Source organism: Mesocricetus auratus, unplaced genomic scaffold (assembly GCF_017639785.1).
Source record: "Mesocricetus auratus isolate SY011 unplaced genomic scaffold, BCM_Maur_2.0 Super-Scaffold_100676, whole genome shotgun sequence".
Lineage (NCBI taxonomy): Eukaryota > Metazoa > Chordata > Mammalia > Rodentia > Cricetidae > Mesocricetus > Mesocricetus auratus.
In genome coordinates this window covers 73,448,140-73,468,714 of record NW_024429266.1, presented here as the reverse complement: position 1 = coordinate 73,468,714, position 20,575 = coordinate 73,448,140, and the positions used below count along the sequence as shown (strand labels likewise).

The 20,575-nt window shown below is 39.8% G+C and overlaps 1 protein-coding gene across 2 annotated transcripts in view; it reads right to left on the bottom strand.

Moving 5' to 3' along the window:
* Cntnap5 (contactin associated protein family member 5) overlaps positions 1 to 20,575 on the bottom strand; it is a 919,042-nt gene that overhangs the window by 334,873 nt on the left and 563,594 nt on the right. For both annotated transcript variants that reach the window (XM_040737777.1, XM_040737776.1), the window contains one exon: positions 2,300 to 2,419. In XM_040737777.1, the coding sequence (XP_040593711.1) occupies positions 2,300 to 2,419 (120 nt within the window). The remainder of the gene's footprint in view (positions 1 to 2,299; positions 2,420 to 20,575) is intronic.

The following is a 20,575-nucleotide window of genomic DNA, read 5'->3' as shown; positions in this document are numbered from 1 at the left end:
TTAGGCATTTGTCTCCTTTGCCTTCTCTGTTATAAAAAAGCACCTCTTTTTGGAAAACAAGATAGAGAAGGAATTTGCATCTAAAAACCTTAGAAATCATAAAAGTATATTTAGTGAATTAGAATTTCCCAGAATAGTCTATAATTCTGTTTTTTTTCACTAAGATTCCATGTGTGAGTTATGTTTTGCAAAGAAACAAGACCCATTGAAAATCCCAGTTCTATACTAAGTTGTTGAGTAGGACTAGGTAACAACAACCAAGAATAGCAAAGAATACAATTTCTATTCCTGCTCTAAGGCAACTACAAAAAAGTAGCTAGCAAACAGTCACTCTTCACTAGATACAGTACTATGGAAAACTAACAAATACGAAACAAGAAACTCTACAACATGAAAATGCTAGTCCTTTTTTTTTTTAATGCCAGTGTCTGGTTCTTTGCTTTCAGCTGGAAAAAGAGATGAGAATGATTTTTCATCGCTTCTTGCAGTGGTTTCACTGCATTCTCATGGCTGTGTTCCTAAATTTACTGTCACATGGACATCCATGATGTCATTTCTTTGTATGTCCTTAGTACCTTGGGTGTTATCTGACTAGAAAGTGATCTATACGTATGCTGCCTTACTGAAGAGGAGCCTGGAGAGCAAATACTCAGTGAGATATAACAGATCTGACTGCTGTGTCCTCACATGGTGCATCTGCCATCTCTGAAGACCAGGGCATGAAAGAACCTGTGGGTATTAGTGTCTCTCTGTGTGTGTGTGTGTGTGTGTGTGAGAGAGAGAGAGAGAGAGAGAGAGAGAGAGACAGAGAGACAGAGAGACAGAGAAACAGAGAGACAGAGAGAGACAGAGACAGAGAGACAGAGAGACAGAGAGAGAAACAGAGACAGAGAGAGAGCGCGCCAATTATTGGCAGTGACTCATAGTAGGGCTACCAGCAAAACTAAATCCTAAAAAACCTATCACATCAATACTTGGCACTGTAGACTTATATTATAGAATACATTAACAATGAAATGCCACTTTTAAATTTTTGTTTTACTTGTGGAGAGGGCACATGTATACCACCGTGAATCTGTGAAAATCAGAGGACAATAGGTTGAAGTCATTTCTTTCCTCCTAGCATGTGGGGTCCAGGGATTAATTTCAAACTATTGGACTTGGCACCAAAGTACTTTACCTGCTTAACTGCATATGCCATTTTGAGACCTGTGCAATTAATTTGTAAAGAAGTTACATACTCTCGGGGTATTCCATAAAAACCACTGTCTCTGATGAAGATGAAGATTTGCAAGGAAACTACAATTCCCAGACAAAGAAGCTGTACCTATATTGAATATTGTACAAAGCAAATTGATTGAAACTTCGGTAATTGGGGATAACTCAAAATGTTTCAGATCCAGTGCACATTTACCTTCAGAAATATTGGCCTATTGAACAGCAACTTATTACCCAACTCTGTGTATAATGAAACATTCTTGTGAATCTCTGAAATTTATGAAGTTACCCCTATACCTCATGAACCCAAAGTCTAAGAAAAACATCAGACCACATGTGAGGCTCAGAGCAGAGACACAGTCAGCTTTCCTGAAATCCTCCCACCTGATGCTTGACTAGTATATAGAAAAGTGTCCTGATTTACAATAAATCACTATGAAACTATTAGCATGATGGAACATGGAATTTGTGGTGACCTACATCTGTTTTCTCAGGTCATGAATGGTCACTTCAGTTTGGTTCCTGAGTAAACTATCTCTTTCCCCTTTTGAGGTAAGGGCTGTGTTTTATAGGTCTTCACTTGCTTCTCCAACATGCCCGATTATCTCTGATCTTCACAGTTCCTTGGTGTAGTAATCTCACTCCCATTTCACTTATAAACTACTGAATCTCAAGAAGGTAGGACTCACTCAAATACAGTCCACAGAGCCATCTGAGTGAATTTCCACTTTTGTGAATCAGGACTTCCCACTGACTTTCATGCCATGTATTTTGTTTGTCTGCTTTGTTCTTATCTCCTTTTCTTTTTGTTGCTAAGTTTTAACAGAGAAGGTGACCTTGACAAGCTCTACAGAAGACAGAGGGTAATTCATTCTTGTTTCAGGGAATAATGTCACAAACATTACCAAGCTCCCTCTTCCCCCTTTCTTGAAAATTACTAAGCTAATTTCTAATATTTGTAAAGGCAGCATCATTCCTCCTCTGGAGCTAGTCCTGTAAGATTCTCTTCACTCAGGTATTCCTTTCCAACTCATACCAGTAGTTGCCCAGGTTACATATGCTTGAAAAACATGGCCCTTACCAGTGATATTGCAGTACACCTGGAGAGGTCCCAGTGGCCCGCTGCCATCAGAGTCCACATAGAAGAAGCCAGCCTTGTTCCCTCCGTATCGGTACACTTCACAGGATTGCTCATAGATGGCTGGAAAGACAGAAAGGCAGACTTTATTTGGCTCTTAATATCCCTCTGCAGGGGTCAGTAGCTCATACTTTAGCTTACTTCTCAGACTTCCTACTTTCCTTTCCCCTACAGCCTCAAGAGTCTTTACAGCCCAGGGTTCTGGTACTTCATGAGCTTACACCCTATTTTAGTTTCATTTCTGTTGCTGTGATAAAACACTTTGACAAGAAAGCAACATAGGGGAGAAAAGGCTTATTTAGGTCACTATTCTAAGTTGCAGTCTATCATTGGGGGAAATCACAGTTGCAGGAACTTGAAGGAGCTAGTCATACCACATTCACAACCAAATACACTAAGAAACAAATGCACGTTCGTCTACTTGCTGGCTTGCTTATATACTGCCTGATTTCTCCATTCAAATAGTTTAGAAACTATGCTAGCATTTTGCTCAGGGCTTGGTTTAGGCCCTCCCCCAAGAGTCCAGGCTGAAAGAGCATCCCTCTTTGTGGTATGGACACACAAAGTCCATTTGTACACCAGGGAAAAATACTGATCTACTGCCCAGGTCCCCATAGATTAGACAGGCTTCTTCACTGACACCCACACTCAGGGGTTCTGGATCAGTCCCATACTGTCCTCCCAGCTGTTGGTCTGGTGTCTAATAGCTCCCCCTTGTTCAGGTCAGCTGTTTTTGTTGAGAGTGGGGCTGAGGGTACAGAAGGAGGGGAGGGAGAGGGAGCTGGAATTGGCATGTGATTCAAGCTTGTTTTTAGGTAAAAACATGTAAGAAGAAAGAAAGGAAAGAAAGAAGGAAGGATGGACCAAAGAAAGAAAGAAAGAAAGAAAAAAAGAAAGAAAGAAAGAAAGAAAGAAAGAAAGAAAGAAAGAAACTATGCTGGTTGGGCTACTGTCAACTGGACACAGCTAGAGTCATTTTAGAAACAGAACCTCAATGGTGAAAATGCCTCCAGATGACTGCAGTGTAGGGAACTCTTTAGGGCCCTTTATTTGTTAACAGTTGATTTTGAAGGGTGCAGCTCACTGGAGGAAATGCCACCCCTCAGAATATTGTCCTATGTGGCATAAGAAAGCAAGATGAACAAGCCATGTGAGTAAGAGAGTAAACAGCACAACTCCAGTGATTGCCTTCAGTCACTGCCTCCAGATTCATGTCTTGAGTTCCTTCCCATACTTCCCCTCATGAAGAAACATAACTGTGAGCTAAAATGAGCTATTTCCTTATGGTCTTTATCATAGCAATAGGAACCTAACTGAAACAAGGACTCCTTGTCTAGAGAATGGTGCCATCCAAAGTAGACTGGATCTTCCCACTCCAATTAACTTATTAAGAAAATCCCCTGCAAACATGTCCTCAGACCAATCCCATTATAGACAAATCCTTCTTGAGCTTCTCATCTCAGGTGATTCAGGCTGTATCAGGTTGACAGTAAATGATACCCATCACACACAATTAGTTTTATAATTCATTTATTCATTCATTCTTCTAAGCCCATTTCTGGGATATATCTATCCTAAAATCTCCCCTCCTGTTTGTTCCTTTTTTTTTGTTTTTTGCTTATTTACATTCTTCCAATATGTCCCTATAATGCACTAAGAAAGGATCACAAACACACTGGTCTATCTTCTAGAATGTGCTAAAGAACCTCTGAGAATAATAGTTGTGTGTCATGTGACATTTCATCACAGCATCTAACATATCCCTAATGGCAGCGGGGTTCAACACATATTTGGCTAGTGAACTTAAAATTCACATATGCTGTTATGTTTGTTTAGCAATCAAATATGAGGATACTGTCTTGGTGTGTGTGTATGTGTATGTGTGTGTGTGTGTGTGTGTGTGTGTGTGTGTGTGTGTGTAGATTTTTTGTCTGTTTCTGTGTGATGCCAATAGTCAACATTAGTGGTTCTTTTTTACTGGTCACAACTTTGTTTTTTTCTTGCATATTTGTGTAGGATGTTTTCTTCTTGCATATTTGTGTAGGATGCTTGGCCACTGTGCCTTAAGGATCTGTCTGTCAACACCTCAACATTAAGTTTACAAATGTGTACACCATGCCTGATTTCACACTCAGGTCCTCATATTTGCAAAGCAAGCACTTTACCAACAGAGATAGCCCGTGCTAAAATGGATGTTCTCTTATATGTATATATGCCAAGCTTAAGAAGGTAACTGATAGAATATTGTATCCAGGTTCAATCAATTTTCACCTAACAAAGTGCTAATTCATAGATGTGTGTCAACAGGTATGGTTTCACCAAGGGATAGAAACACAGATAAGACTATCAGCCTGTGCCCTAGACTTACAGGACAGGACAGCACAGAGGTCCATGCATGCTCACTCAGGAACTAGAACAGGAGGAGGTCACAGGGGTCATGTCATATAGTTCGGTTATTTAACTGAGATATAGACTTGACTGATATTAATCTCATTAAACCAACACTAACAGATATGAAAAAATGTAGAGGTCATGGCTTGAGAGACATATTAACCATCTTAGGCATGAAAATATATTTTATACTTCATACAAAACCCCATAGTTCAGAGCAGCATGTGTGCACTGAATTATGTCACCTAGCCATGCTTAAAACACTTCAGCGGCTCCTAACATCGTTCAAGATAGAGTAAAATCTTGTCACCTTAGCTGACTTCTGCCCCTGTGACTAATGCCCCATCCCAGGAATATGAAGCTACCATTCATCATGATCAAGTATGAGGAGTGTTTCAAATAATTCATTACCAGTCAAGTCCTGAAGCCTGAGAGAGTTGGAAATTTTACACTTTGGAGTAAAGTCAAGGTTATACTTGTTTTCATGGAACTCTCTCTTGTATTCGTGTATACTTTCTGAAGCAGAGGTAAATAAAAGTGGCACGGTATTTTACCTAAACTGAACACAACTAGTTTCATATATTCTTGCTAAAACCTGGTATATCCACTGGTAAAGTGCTTGCCTGGAAGAAAATGATCTTCAGAATCTGTGCAATGCACTTTGGTGTGCACCATGCATGTGAATGTCTACTAGGTATGGGTAGCCATCACAGAACACATCAAACTCAAAGGAGGACAAGCACATGGAAAAAGTTGCCACTGTTTTTTTCTCATGAGCATGAAAGGGAAATAACACCCACCCAGCATCTGAGCATTCATTTAAATGTGGAGAACACTGAACCAGTGAGATAGTTCAGTGAGGACATTTGCACATAAGCCTGATGATGTGAGTTCTATTCGTGGTATTTACATGGTGGCAGAAGAGAACAAGCTGCTGCAGTGTCCCCTTCATGCTCATGAGATCAAGGATGCCAGCCCAGACTACTATATCCAGCAAAGCTTTCAATTAACATAGATGGAGAAAGCAGAATAATCCATGACAAAGCCAGATTTAAACAATATGTACCCATGAATCCAGCTCTACAGAAAGTTCTGTAAGGTAAACCTAGACCCAACGAAGATAATTATACTCAAAAAGACACAGGCAATAGATAATCCCACTTTACCAAACACCAAAAGAAAAAGGGAGGAGAACCTACACACAATAACTCCACTACCAATAAATCAAGCACAAACAATAATCATCAATCAATGGTCATTAATATTCCTCAATGTCAATGGTCTTAACTTGACTATAAAAAGACACAGACTAGCAGAATGGATACAAAGACAGAACCCATTCTTCTGCTGCATACAAGACACACATCTCAACATCAAAGACAGATGTTACCTCAGAGTAAAGGGTTCAGAATAGATTTTCCAATCAAACGGAGCCAAGAAACAAGCAGGTGTAGCAATACTAATATCTAAATAACTACACGTCAAATTAAAACCAATCGAAAGAGATGAAGAAGGACATTTCATATTCATCAAAGGAAAAGTCCATCAAGATGAAGTCTCAATTTTGAACATCTATGCCCCAAATACAAAGGCACCCACATTCATGAAAGAAGCACTACTAAAGCTCAAACTGCACATAAAATCTCACACACTCCTCTCTCACTGCTAGACAGGACCTCCAGACAGAACTTAACAAAGAAACAAAAGAACTAATAGAAGTTATGACCCAACTGGGTTTAACAGATATCTATAGCACATTCCACCCAAACACAAAGGGATATACCTTCTTCTCGGTGCCATAGGAAACCTTCTCTAAAATTGACACATAATAGAAAACATAGCAAATCTCCACAGATACAAAAAAATTGGAATAACTCCCTGTATCTGATCAGACCACCATGCATTAAAATTAGAATTCAACAATAACACAAATCACTTAACCCTACAAACTCATGGAAACTGAACAATGCACAATTGCAACATCCCTGTGTAAAGGAAGAAATAAAAAAAGAAATCAAAGACTTCCTGGAATTCAATGAGAATGAAGACACAACATATCCAAACTTATGGGACACTCTGAAAGAAGTGCTAAGAGGAAAGTTCATAGCACTAAGTGCCCACATGAAGAACAGTCACACTAGAAATTAATAGCACAGCTGAATGCACTAGAACAAAAAGAAGCAAATTCACCCATGAGGAGTCGATGCCAGGAAATAATCAAATTAGGGGTGGAAATCAATCAAGTAGAAACCAGGAAAGAATTGAGAAGAATTAATGAAAGTTGGCTCTTTGAGAAAAATCAACAAAATAGACAAACCTCTGTCCAAACTAACCAAAAGACAGAGAGTGTGCATGCTAAAAATCAAAATTAGAAATGAAAAGGGGGACATAACAACTGACACTGAGGAAATCCAGAGAATCATCAGTGCATACTTTGAAAATCTGTACTCCACAAAATTCAAAAATTTAAAGGAAATGGACAACTTCCTGGATAGAGGTCACTTGCCAAAAGTAAATGAAGAACACATAAACAATGTAAACAGACCTATAATGCTTAATGAAATAGAAGCAGTCATCAAAAGCCTCCCAACCAAAAAATAATGCCCAGGCCAGATGGCTTCAGTGAAGAATTCTACCAGAAATTCAAAGAAGAGCTAATTCCAATACTCCTCAAAGTACTCCACACAATAGAAGCAGGAGGCTCATTGCCAAACTCTTTTTACAAGGCTACAATTACCTTGTTACCCAAGCCACACAAAGACACAACTAAGAAAGAGAACTATAAACCAATTTCCCTCATGAACATCGATGCAAAAATACTCAATAAAATACTAGCAAATCGGATTCAAGAACACATCAGAAAAATCATCCACTATGATCAAGTGGGCTTCATCCCAGGAATGCAGGGATGGTTCAACATTAGAAAATCTATCAATGTAATCCACCATATTAACAAACTGGGAAATAAAAACCACATGATCATCTCACTAGATGCTGAAAAATCCAGCACCCCTTCATGGTAAAGGTCCTTGAGAGATCAGGGATAACAGGAACATACCTGAACAAAATAAAAGCAATATACAGTAAATCAACAGCTAACCTCAAAGTAAATGGAGAGAAACTCAAGACAATTCCCCTAAAATCAGGAACAAGACAAGGCTGTCAACTCTCTCCATATCGTTTCAATATTGTACTTGAAGTTCTAGCTAGAGAAATAAGACAACAAAAGGAAATCAAGGGGATACAAATAGGAAAAGAAGAAGTCAGGCTTTCACTATTTGAAGATGATATGATAGTTTACATAAGTGACCCAAAAAACTCCGCAAGGGAACTCCTAGAGCTGATAAACACCTTCAGCAAAGTGGCAGAACACAAGGTTAACTCAAAAAAATCAGTGGCCCTATTATATACAAATGATGAAGTGGCTGAGAAAGAAATCAAAGAAACATTACCCTTTACAATAGCCATAAACAGCATCAAATATCTGGGGATAATGTTAACCAAGGAAGTGAAAGACCTGCATATCAAAAACTTTTAGTCTTATAAGAAAGAAATCAAAGAGGATACCATATAATCGAAGAATCTCCCATGCTCTTGGGTTGATAGGATCAACATAATACAAATAGCAATCTTGCCAAAAGCAGTCTACAGATTGAATGCAATCCCTGTCAAAATTCTGGCAAAATTCTTCACAGACCTTGAAAGAACAATAATCAACTTTATATGGTAAAACAAAAGGCAAAGGACAGCCAAAACAACCCTATACAATAAAGGAACTTCAGGAGGCATCACCATACCTGACTTTAAGCTCAATTATAGAGCTACAGTCCTGAAAACAGCTTAGTATTGGCACAAAAATAGACCAGTAGACCAATGGAACAGAATTGAAAACCCTGATTTTAACCCACACACCTATGACCACTTGATTTTTGACAAAGAAGCTAAACCTATACAATGGAAAAAAGAAAGCATCTTCAACCAATGGTGCTGGCATAACTGGGTATTGACATGCAGAAGACTGCAGATAGATCCATCTCTATCACCTTGTACAAAACTTAAGTCCAAATGGATCAAAGATCTCAACATAAACGCAACCATACTGAAACTCTTAGAAGAGAAAGTGGGAGATACTCTTCAACAAGTTGATACAGGAGACCACTTCCTGAACATAACACCTGTGACACAGACACTGAGATCGACAATTAACAAATGGGACCTCCTGAAACTAAGAAGCTTCTGTAAGGCAAAGGACACAGTCAACAAGACAAAAAGGCAGTCCACAGAATGGGAAAAGGTATCCACTAACCCCACATCTGGCAAAGGGCTAATCTCCAAAATTTACAAAGAACTCAAGAAGCAAGTCTCCAAAACACCAAAGGAAACAATTAAATGTTGGGTTACAGAACTAAATAGAGAATTCTCATTAGAGGAGGCTAAAATGGCCAAGAGACACTTAAGAAAGTGCTCAACATCCTTAGCCATCAGGGAAATGCAAATCTTACTCCTGTCAGAATAGCTAAAATAAAAAACTCCAAAGACAATTTATGCTAGAGAGGATGTGGAAAGAGGAGAACACTCCTCCACTGCTGGTGGGAGTGCCAACTCATACACCCCCTTTGAAAATCAGTATCGAGATTCCTCAGGAAATTGGGAATCAATCTACCACAAGATTAAGCAATTCCATTCTTAGTCATATATCAAATGATTCAAATTCATACAACATGGGCATCTGCTTCACTATGTCCACAGCAGCATTATTTGTAATAGCCAGAACCTGTAAGCAACCTAGATGCCCCTCATCCGTAGAGTGGATAGAGAAAATGTGGTATGTTTACAAAATAGAGTATTTCTCAACAGAAAATAAAATGGAATCTTGAAATTTACAGGTAAATGGATGGCACTAGAAAAATCCATCCTGAGTGAGGTAACACAGTCACAAAAAGCAAACATGGTATGTACTCACTCATATATGGATTTTAGAGATGGATTAGGATACTGCCAGTCTGCACTTCCACTGCTAGAGAGTTTGGGAAACAGGAAAGAACCTAAGAGAGGTATGCATGGTACCCATGAGAAGAGGAATGAGGCAAGATCCTCTGAACAGATGGGGAACACGGCCAGGGGTGGGGGGAAGTGGGAGCTGGGAAGAAGAGAAGGGGAGAAGAAGAAGAGAGAGTAGGTCATGGGGGAACAGGAAGGTTGAGTGGAGGGTAGAATAAGGGGAAGAGGGAATCATAGGTTAGAAGACAGATCAGGCACCAGTGTGACCTCTAGTGATCTAAAGTTATAACACCAATTGGCAAGCTAAGCAATAGTGTAGAGACCACCTGGAATGCCTATTCCTGATAGTGAACTTGATGACTATAATCATCCTGGAGCCTTCATCCAGTGACTGATGGAAGCAGAGGCAAACACCCACAGCTGAACACTGAACTGAACCAATGGAACCCAGTGACAGAGAGAGAGGAGCAATGAGCAAATTGGCAATGAATGGGCTGGCAAAACCAGCAGAGACAGCTGATCAGAACAGGGGAGTGCTCTTGGACCCCAGACCGACACCTGGGAGGCCAGAATGGGACTGATCCAGACACCCTGAGTGTGACAGTCAGTGAGCAGGCCTTGGCAACCTATGGGACCCTGGGCAGTGGATCAGTGTTTATCCCTGGCATACAAACGGACTTCCTGTGTCCATTACACAAAGAGGGATGCTCTCTCAGCCTGGAATCTTAGGGGAGTGCCTGGACCCTGCCCTGAGTGTAATGACAGACTCTAGATATCTCCTATGTGGAAGGAAGTGGTGATAGTGTGGGAGGCTGGGTGGGATGGGGAGGGGGTGTGGGAGGAGGGGGAGAGAGAGGGAACTGGGATTGACATGTGAAGCAAGCTATTTAAAATTAAAATAAAAAAATCATGAACCCTAGAAATAATTTGGTTAAATGTTTGCAGTATGCCCACAACTTAGTATCTGTGTTACTTTGGAAAAGTGACTTTACCCTTGCTGACAACTCCTAAGGTAATTGCCATGATGGACACTTAGATACTCATGTTTGTCTTAGTTAATTTTCTCATTGCTGTTACAAAATACCTGACAAAAACAACTTGAAGGAGAAAGGACTGTGTCTGACATGTAGTTCAAGGAATAAGGACCATAATGGAGGAGAAGACAATGCAGCCAGTAATGAGAGCCAAGATTATATTATTAAAATATAGTGGTCGTCATATTTGTAGTTCCTGGATGGCTCCCAGAGGTAGAAGCCACTGGCCTCCTCAGGAGAGATTTTGATGGAAAAGTTCTACCTGAGACATCTTAGGAGCCTCTACTGCATACCATAAAGGCAAGCCAAGTGTCACAGTGGTTTAATAGGGACTGGTGGTCAGTTTTGTTTTCACACAGAGCTATGTTTTGGTTTTTTTTTTATAAAATTCATGTCTTCAACTCTACCCACACAACTGGATACCCCTGCAGTTTCTATATGTTTGAGATAATTTTACAATGTAAATTTTTTCTTAGATTGTACTTGTGTGTGTGTGTTTGTATGCATATGCACAATGTATGTGTTTGCATTTTTCACACCAGTGTGCTGCATGTCTTGGTTAGGGTATCTGTGACTGTGGTAAAATACCAGGACTAAAAGCAACTTTGGGAGGAAAGGGTTTACTTCAATTTGAACTTGTTGTTCCCCACCCATGGAAGTCAGGGCAGGGTCTTGAGGCAGAAAATTGGAGTCAAGAACTGATACAGAGGCCATAAAGGAGTATTGCTTACTGACTTGCTCCTCAGCGCCTCATGGCGTCCTCTGGCTGCTTTATTACACCACACACTACCACTTGCCTTTAGATAGCACCACCCACCATGCCTTGCCCATGTCAAACATTATTCAAGCACATGCACTGCAGGGCTTCCTTGAGGGCAATCTTATGTTTTTCCTTCTTGGTATTCTGATTCCAAGTCTCTTATTTCCTCAAAAATATACACTACAGTGCTTCACATATACACATATAAACAGAGAGTAGAACAGTTTTTTAAGAGAAAGCAAAGAAACAAGTAATTCTGACTGTAGCAGTCCTCCACCTGATGAAGTAATATTTCCTACAATAAAACATTGCTGAGTCTATCAATTAATCAATACTCTTTATTAACAGTCCATATGCTGCTTGTTTGTAATCCCAAAGAAAGTAAGTGAAATGGGTACACTGCCACCTGGAAAATCTATTAATATAATCCATGGGCTTTTCCTCTTTAGTCTCCTACAAAAATACATACAAATTCCTACTCTGCCTAAGCTGTAAGTTATCATTCACTTTTCCTAATTCTTATTCTACTCACAGCTTTTTATGGAGGCAGTCTCTTAACTGAAGTTCCCTCCATTCAGATGACTCTAGCTTGGGTTCTAACCAGCACAGTATTCCAAGGTTTGCATATGGAGGTCATAGGACAAGCTCAGGTGCCCATTCTCACCTTTCAGTTTGTTTGATCCGGATTTCCTAGTTGTTTCCCACTGCATAAGCCACAGGCTAGCTGACTCCGACAGTCCAGTGTAGGAACACTCTCTGGCATTTATATAGGTCCAGGGTATTTAAGTCCTTCATGGCAAGTGCAATATTTCCCATTGAACTAGCTCTCCAGCCTCAAGTCCTGCTGCCTCTCTCTATTCAACTCATCTGGTACTTTCTCACTTCCTTTCATCTATGCACTCTAAATTCTTCAAATTTTCTTACTCTTATTTACAGTTCTTGCTTTTTTGTTTTTTACTATCTTGGTTTTGTTTCCTTGTTTTTTCAAGAGAACTCTCTTGCTCTCTTGTAGTCCTGGCTCTCCTGGAACTTGCTCTGTAGACCAGGCTGGTCTCGAACTAATAGATACCACCTGCCTCTTCTTCTCTCCAGAATGTTGAGATTAAAGGCTTGCACTACTTCCCCATGGGTTTTCTTTTAATTGTTGTTTTGTTTTGTTTTTTGTTTTTTGCTGAGTGTGTGTTTGTTTGTTCAATTCTTTTTTGCCATTGTTAGTTTAAATTATTCTTGAAACTTTATTTGAGTTGTGTCAAATTAGGTCAAACATGCCTTACATTTCCAGCATTCCTTTCTCTGCATAAGTTTAATTTAGCATGCCCCAAGGGGCATGTGACATGAGACTGTGAATGTACAGAAATGCACTTACAGTGTCTTTGAGACAGGACAGCACACAGGGGACATTCTTACAGACCACTGATTTTTTTGCATTTTCTAATACAGGTGTGTAATACATGAGGTAAAAATTAGCTAAGACATTTAGGGTAAAAAGATCCCAAAGAAAAAGAGCTAATTTCTTCTTTGGCTAAAAGCCAGATGTGTCTCTGTGCCTCTGGGTAGTCTCATTTTTGTCAGAGGCCAGAAATGCCAGCTTCTCTTCAGATGGGTTATTAGAACAGTAATCAAGGTCCATTAAGAAGCAGAGCTCCATTAGTTTAAGGCCAGCCTGTTCTACATAGAGAACTCCAAGCCAGCCAATGCTACATAGTAAGACCCTATTTCAAAAAAACAAATCAAATCAAACAACCATAGAAAGAGAATAGAATATCTGGCCTGGATGGAACTTAACACTGTAGTTGGGCCAGGTCAACTACTTGACCTTGGGACTGAATTAACTTTAAGTCATGCTAAGGAGATACAAGTGTGTATTATCTCAGTCCCTGTATTGAGATAATTCACAGAATTTTGTTTGTGATGCAGTTCCTATGAGCTGAGCCAACACAAGTTTCAACTGGGTCTGGTCCCTTTTCTGAGTCCTTATTTGGTGTTGCTCAGATGACTAGGAAACCATAGAGAAAGAGGTAACCTTCGATCCAGTCATACACTGGGCATCAGGATCAAATTACAAGGGAATCTCAGACTTAGATATTTAACACTGAGAATATGAATGCTTGGGGAAAAGAAGAGTCAGTTTTTTTATCTTGAATTGGCAAAAATCCTAGCAATGTTGCAAATTCAGAATTAGTAAAATAAAATGATTAAACACACTTAAAATGAAGAAATAAAAGAAAAGGTAAATAAGTGAGATGTCAAATAAGAAAGCAAACATTGATATCACAAAACAACAATATAAAATCTACAATTTGATAGAGGACATGGAGGTAGACTGTCCATGAGGTCACAAGATTTATTTAATGAAATAGAGAACATGATGAAGTCCAAAGTGAAAGGAAAGGAGTTCAGATTACCCAGAGCAACAAAGATATCTTCTTAAAGACTTTTGTGTTGAGTAGGGGTGGGTGTTGAGTACTGAGAGAAAGTGAGGAAGGAGCATTGCTAGCATGTAACTCAGAGAATACTGGGAGATGTTGGGATGCATGACACTGAATTAACTGATGCCTCCAAGCTTGCAAACCTGAGGTTCTTGGGGAAGTAAGAATAGTACTTGCCATCCTTTTGGAATCTGAACCGTTGGGAAATATACAGATTCATAGACATGCAGACAGAGTCTCCTTGTAGAATCAGTAACACAGAGTCAACTCTAGGCATGCCTCTGCTTTGGGATGTTAGTCCTTGCTTCCTGGAGGCCTGGGGCCACCTGCTACAGATTTCCAGGCATGCGATCCTTAGTCTACGCTTTATTGGTTTTGACACTGCAGATAAGTGGAACCTGACTAGCTCCTACATTAGCTCAAGCAACATTTATAATTTTTTCTTAGTTAAAAGTAAAGGTGAAAGATAATAATCTGTTGAAATGAATGCTGAAATGTAGGAGGGGATTTAGAAAAACAAGTGCAAAGAAAATGAAAATACATTTATTTCTTAAAATGATATTTTTGGTAATTTGAACAAGTTGGGGAAAGTGACATAGCATAACACACCAGAGCTGAGGCAGGAGGGTGTCCATGAATATGAGGCCAATGCAGCTAAAGAGCAAAACCCTGTATCAAACAAACAGACAGACAACCATTGTACTGACAGGCCTAAATTCCTTCTAAAGTTCCTTCTAGGAAACTCTCTGATTTTTCAATAAATGTTGTCAGATGCCCTTACTGTCCCTGTTAGTGTAGGTGCTAATCCTTCAACACACAGATTTTTCTATATTTCTAAATGGCCCATTGGGCTGTGAGGTAGCTTTGTATACAAAGTGTTTACTGTGTAAGCACAAGGATATTATTTCAGCACTTCAGAATTCAGACAAAAAGCAAGGACTGGTGGCACATGCTTGTAATCTAAGCAAGGGGGATTGCAGATAGAAGAGCTATGGATCCTGACCAACCAGTCAAACCTACTTAATGTGTTCCATGCAAGTGTCTCCAAAGCCAAGGTGGATGGTGGCTAAGGAATGACAGTCAAGTTTGTCCTTTGGCTTACACACACACACACACACACACACACACACACACACACACACACACACTCTACTATACACAATTAATGCCTGTTAGTTAAAGATCCCACAGTGGCTAAGGGCTGAACTGAGGAAAACCAATAGACCCTATGGGAATCTCTGCCTCCACAGCACCTGTAGAACTCAAACCAAAAAAATCTTCCACCCAGCACATCAGATGTGACCTGTGCATTTTCTGCATTATAGATTAGCACCAGAAGAGACCTATAGGAGAATCACAGCATACTCTGCTGTGGATAAACTGAGTGACAAAAAGAAAATGAAAAGGAAGCCTCTGGCAGGGCTTGGGAGATGGCTATCAGAGTGCTTGCCTTGTAGGCATGAGGACCTATAAAAAGCTGTGTGCAACAGTGTGTGCCTGTAATGCTGGCTGAACTGGAGAGCTCCAGGCCCAGTGAAAGACCCTATCTCAATAAATAAAGCTGACAGTGACTGCTTAAGATACCCATCAGCACCTCTGACCCTCTTATGCTCGTGTTATTGCATATACAGGCACACACATGAACAGGAACACATATAATATTGCTGGAAGCTTGGAGGAATCTCTTGGTGGTGACCAGATGCTAACATGGAAATCAAGATGTCCTTTTGGAGTTCTTAGGTTCCTTAATATAATAATTTAAGAAGAATTGATTTAGTTGGAAGTCCAAAGATATTGAAATTCTCAAATAATCAATAAAAATATTATGTTTGGAAAAATTTAAACAAGAAATCCCCAAAGTAGGCAAAGCTGAAAGTGTCAGTAGAGACTCAGAGAAGGAGAATGGAGAAGATAAAGAAAAATAAACCATTCTATCTGAGTTAACTAGACATGGAGTTTAGCCACATATGGCACATGGCCACACGGTGGGAAGGGGAGCTTCAGAGAAAGAATGAGAATGCTTTCTTAGGCTCTAGCCAACACCCAATATAGAAAGGCAGAAGAGAAGAAAATGGAAAAGCATCTTAGTTGGAACTCAAAAATGACCACAGATCTGGACAAATCTCCTGACAGCTTACAGGGACTGTACTAGGGAGGAGGGATTCTAGGAACAAGAGCATCACTTAAGTAAAGAAGCAATTATTCCTGCTGTTTAGTAGAGCTTAAGAACCTACCTTCCTGAGGTTTAGTCATGGTGAGGCAATAGGGAAGTCCAGTGATAATGGACTTTTATGAGAGGCGACAATGGAATATCTTCAGTAAGAAGGAGATTCAATTCTTATGTACACAAAGAGGCTTTAGAGGCAGCAAAGGTTTGTCTTCACTAAAAACACAACCAGTAAAACCAGAATTTCTGTTGAAGGGTTACTATGAATAATTCATGCAAAAATATGCACTCCCCAGTGACAAGGACAATGGTAGACACACCAGGGATCTTCAGGATAAATTTTACACAGAGCAGATGTGTACTGTGACCAGACAGACCATGTTTTCATAACTGAGAGAAAGAGTCTGAGTCCAGTTCTGGCAGATAATTTATTTCCTAAGGTACAATTTGAAACGTCCTTGTGATGCTCTCTCTCATTAGAGATAATGATAGTATTCAAACAGTGAAATAGTTTTATTTAGACTTCACCTTTTCAAGTACCAAGGTCAGAGCTATAGTTTTGCCACATTCCCACTTATATTCCTACTATAAAACTAAGGAAACAAATATGAAATACAGTATGTGCACGTGTGTGAGGGTGTGTGTGTGGGGATATACATTCATGAGTGTATGCAATGGCCAAACATTGGCATTAAGTGTTTTTTTCAATCACTCTCCTTGCAGCCTACACACTTTTAACTTTGCGCAAGCTGGTGGAGTACATGTAGGGTCAGCAAAAAAACTGCTGGATTGGTTGTCTCCTTCACTTTTGTGAGTCCTGGGGATGGAACTCAGGTTGTCAGACTTGTTGGAAAGTACCTTAATCCTCTGAACCACCTTGTTAGCTTGTGAGCCTTGGTTTTTGAGATTGACCCTGAAGCTCAGCAATTTGACTAAACTGGCTGGCCAGTGTGAGTCCCAGAGATCACTTGTTTCTGCCTCCTAAGCTCTGGGATTACAAGAGCATGCCACTATGCCTGACTCTTGGTGGTAGGTTCTGGGAATTAGACCTCAGTTGTTCATGCACACATAGTAAGCTCTTCACCCAGGAAACTGTCACTTTAGTTGCAGTACATGTTTTTTTTTATTTTTATTTTTAAATTTAAAATTAAATTAAATAAAGGTTGCTTCACATGTCAATCACAGGTCCCTATCCCTTTCCCTCCCCTCCTTCCACACCTTCCCACCAACACCCCCAAAACTCCCTCACTTCCCCAAGGAAGGGTGAGGCCCTCGATGGGGGTGTCCATAGTCAGTCATTTCCTCTAGGGCAGGGCCTAGACTCTCCCCCAAGAGTCCAGGGTAAGAGTGCATCTCACATTGTTGGATGGGCACCCAGTCCATTAGTATGCCAGGGATGAATACTGATCTACTATCCAAGGCCCAATAGATTGCCTAGGCCTCCTCACTGACACACACATTCAGGGGGTCTTGAACAGTCCCATGCTGGATTCCCACCCACTAGTCTAGGATTCAAGTGCAGTACGTGATATTAAGGCCTTAAAAACATTCCAGTTCATCTTAGCATGCCTATGGTCACCTGTATTCTGCTCTATATACATATACATATATATGTTCACAACAATAATTAACTAAAAAAGAGGCCGTGAATTAAATGGCGAGCAAAGAGGGTATGTGGTAAAGCTTGGAGGGAGGAAAGGAGCAAGAAAAATGATGTAATTATAATCTCAAAAATAAAAGAAATGATTAAAATATTTCAATCCAATGTCTCTTCTTCCTTGTGATGTCCTGGATGATAGTGTATTTAGTACATGATTTCAATTAACTACAGATGTACTGACACTTCTGTAGACACAAATAAGATCAAGTTAAGTCTAGTAACTAAGTAAATTCGTGTGGATCATTTTATTTAGCAGCCATTTATTTAATTAGGGTTTTCAAACCCCCAGTGCAATAGATTTTTGAGAATATGACTTGGGATTGTTTCAACAAAGAAAGTAAGAATAGTATTGAAAGTAATGACAATCATAAAAATCAGTTAAAAGATCATCAGTGGATTACATTGAAGAAAACAGAGTTTTTGATGTCCCGAGTCACAGACCAAACTTAGAAGATATGGAAAAATGTCAAGTTGCAATATTAGAGAACAAAGAAGGAGCCAAAGATCCTTTGGGCTCCTGGGCTACAGTACATTAGAGCCCTGGTACTGATGGTATGCACTTAACAGTGTCTAATAAAGGCTAGGTGCCTGCCAGGTGACTTCTGGTGACTTGGAAATGCCAAGACTAGTACCTTCTTCCAGTTTCACCTGTACCCAAGCCTCATCTATACTTCACTGTCTCCTTTGAAACCAGCTATTAAAGGCTGTCTCTGGCATCAGTCCCTATACAGTATATACAGCAGTTCCTATATATTATATACAGCAGTCATTATATGGTATATACACCAGTCACTATATACAACTGCAGAGCCTTATGCATGATAAACAGGACATCCTAGCATTCTGCAATGAAGTAAATCATTCTATGAAATCACAGTAAGCAATATTAATAATATGCATAGCTAACAAGTGCATATGCAAACATAGAGAGTAAAAACTGTTTTTTAATAGCCCAGATCTAAATGCAGTTCCTCCCATTGGGAACATGAAAGCAAATGCACCTTATGTTGATAATGGCAATGGCCTCAGGTGAATATCAGTTGGCATAGCTTCAATGACAGTGTTCTTCTGACTACATCAATGAGCAGTCCACAAGCTTACCACAGTCCTGGAAAAATTATGATCCCCAAGGTGACCTGACATCAGACTAAAAATGCTGCTTTCAAAAGTACCTTACAATGATTCAGGTAGAACTGGAGGGAGCCTCCTCAGCCCCTGAGCACATATATTGCTTTGCAGAGGCACTGGATTCCATTCCCAGCACCCATGATGCATTGCTCACAAGTCCGTGAAACACTAATTCCAAGGATTTAGACCGTCTCTCTGGCCTGTGGGGTTATCTATATCTGCTTGGTATATATACAGACAAGTACACCAGCACATACAAATAAAAAATAAGTGAAAATGTGTTAAATTAAAAAATAACTCGTTTACCTTTCTACAACTTAGAAAAGCATTATTTTAAAACTAAGAAAAATATTACAGAACCATGGTGATGATGGAGGAAAAACTCAGTAGAGGCTTGCTTGTCAAGATCGTGTCTTTCTATAAGTCCTTCACAATAATTCTTGAGTCAATTATTTCACCATGAAGTTGGAAAACAAGAGAAATTTGTCTCTTGTTATATTTTCCCAAATACCTTTGGAAATAACGTTTTCTTATTAGTCAATAAAAAGAAATCAAGGTGGACAACACCTGGAGTTTATTCTCAGATACACACATACATGTACACACACATGAAAAATCATTCATAACTATGGTATATACACCATAATAAAAAAGACAACTAGAAATACACACCCAGTAAAGCTATCTCCTGTTGTGATATATTATTTATCATTTAATAAAGATTTGCTGAAGTATCAGAAAGCAACACCAGCCACACTAGTTAGCTATAGAAGCTAGAAAGTGATGGCACACACCCTTAATCACAGGACTCAGGAAACAGGCAGATGTATCTCTCTGAGTTCAAGGCCACCATGACCTACACAAGAGTAACAGAGCTTATACCTTTTATCTCAGCAGCTGGGATCACAGGCCTTTAATCCCAGCACTAGAAGGTGGAGACATGAGTGATATTGCTGATGAAGTAAGGAATATAAGGAGGAGGAAACAGGAAATCAGGACTTTTGACTCAAAGAATTCCTGGAGACAGGATTCCATTTTAACTTAGTAGAGATAAGACCTACTTTCTTGGCTGATTTGCTTCTCTGATATTCAGCATGAAGCTTGAACCCCAATGTAAGTCTTTGGGTCTTTTATTACCCATATTACAATCTCCGTTTGCTGATTATCTGAGAACAGAGAACTCATCTGGAAAGCTGCCGTATACTACCCCCATTTCTTCTAGAAGAACATAACTCATTCTCCCAAGACATCTCTTATCAGCTCAGACATGACTCCCAAGAAAGCCACTAAAAACAAGAATCTTAATACATTATTTTCTTCTCAAATATTTGCTTTCTGTTAGTCTACAGAAACAGATCCTTGCCACTTTTTCCTTTAAAATTGATTTTCTCTTGGTGAAGATGCCACACAAGCCAGAGATCTGAGTCCCTGCTGTCTTGCCTTGTGTTGCTGCTTTGCCTTGTGGCATGGAGAGCATCTTACCATAGCACTTTGCTTCATTTTGCTTACGGAACTCCATCTGTATAGGGTCCTTCCAAGCTCGGGACCCAGGGATACTTGGAAAGCATGCTTTCTCTTCAGTGCCAACTGAGAGCAGGAGGATGAGAGCACACAAGGGCAACTGTGGCTCTTTTTAAAGGAGAAGCCAA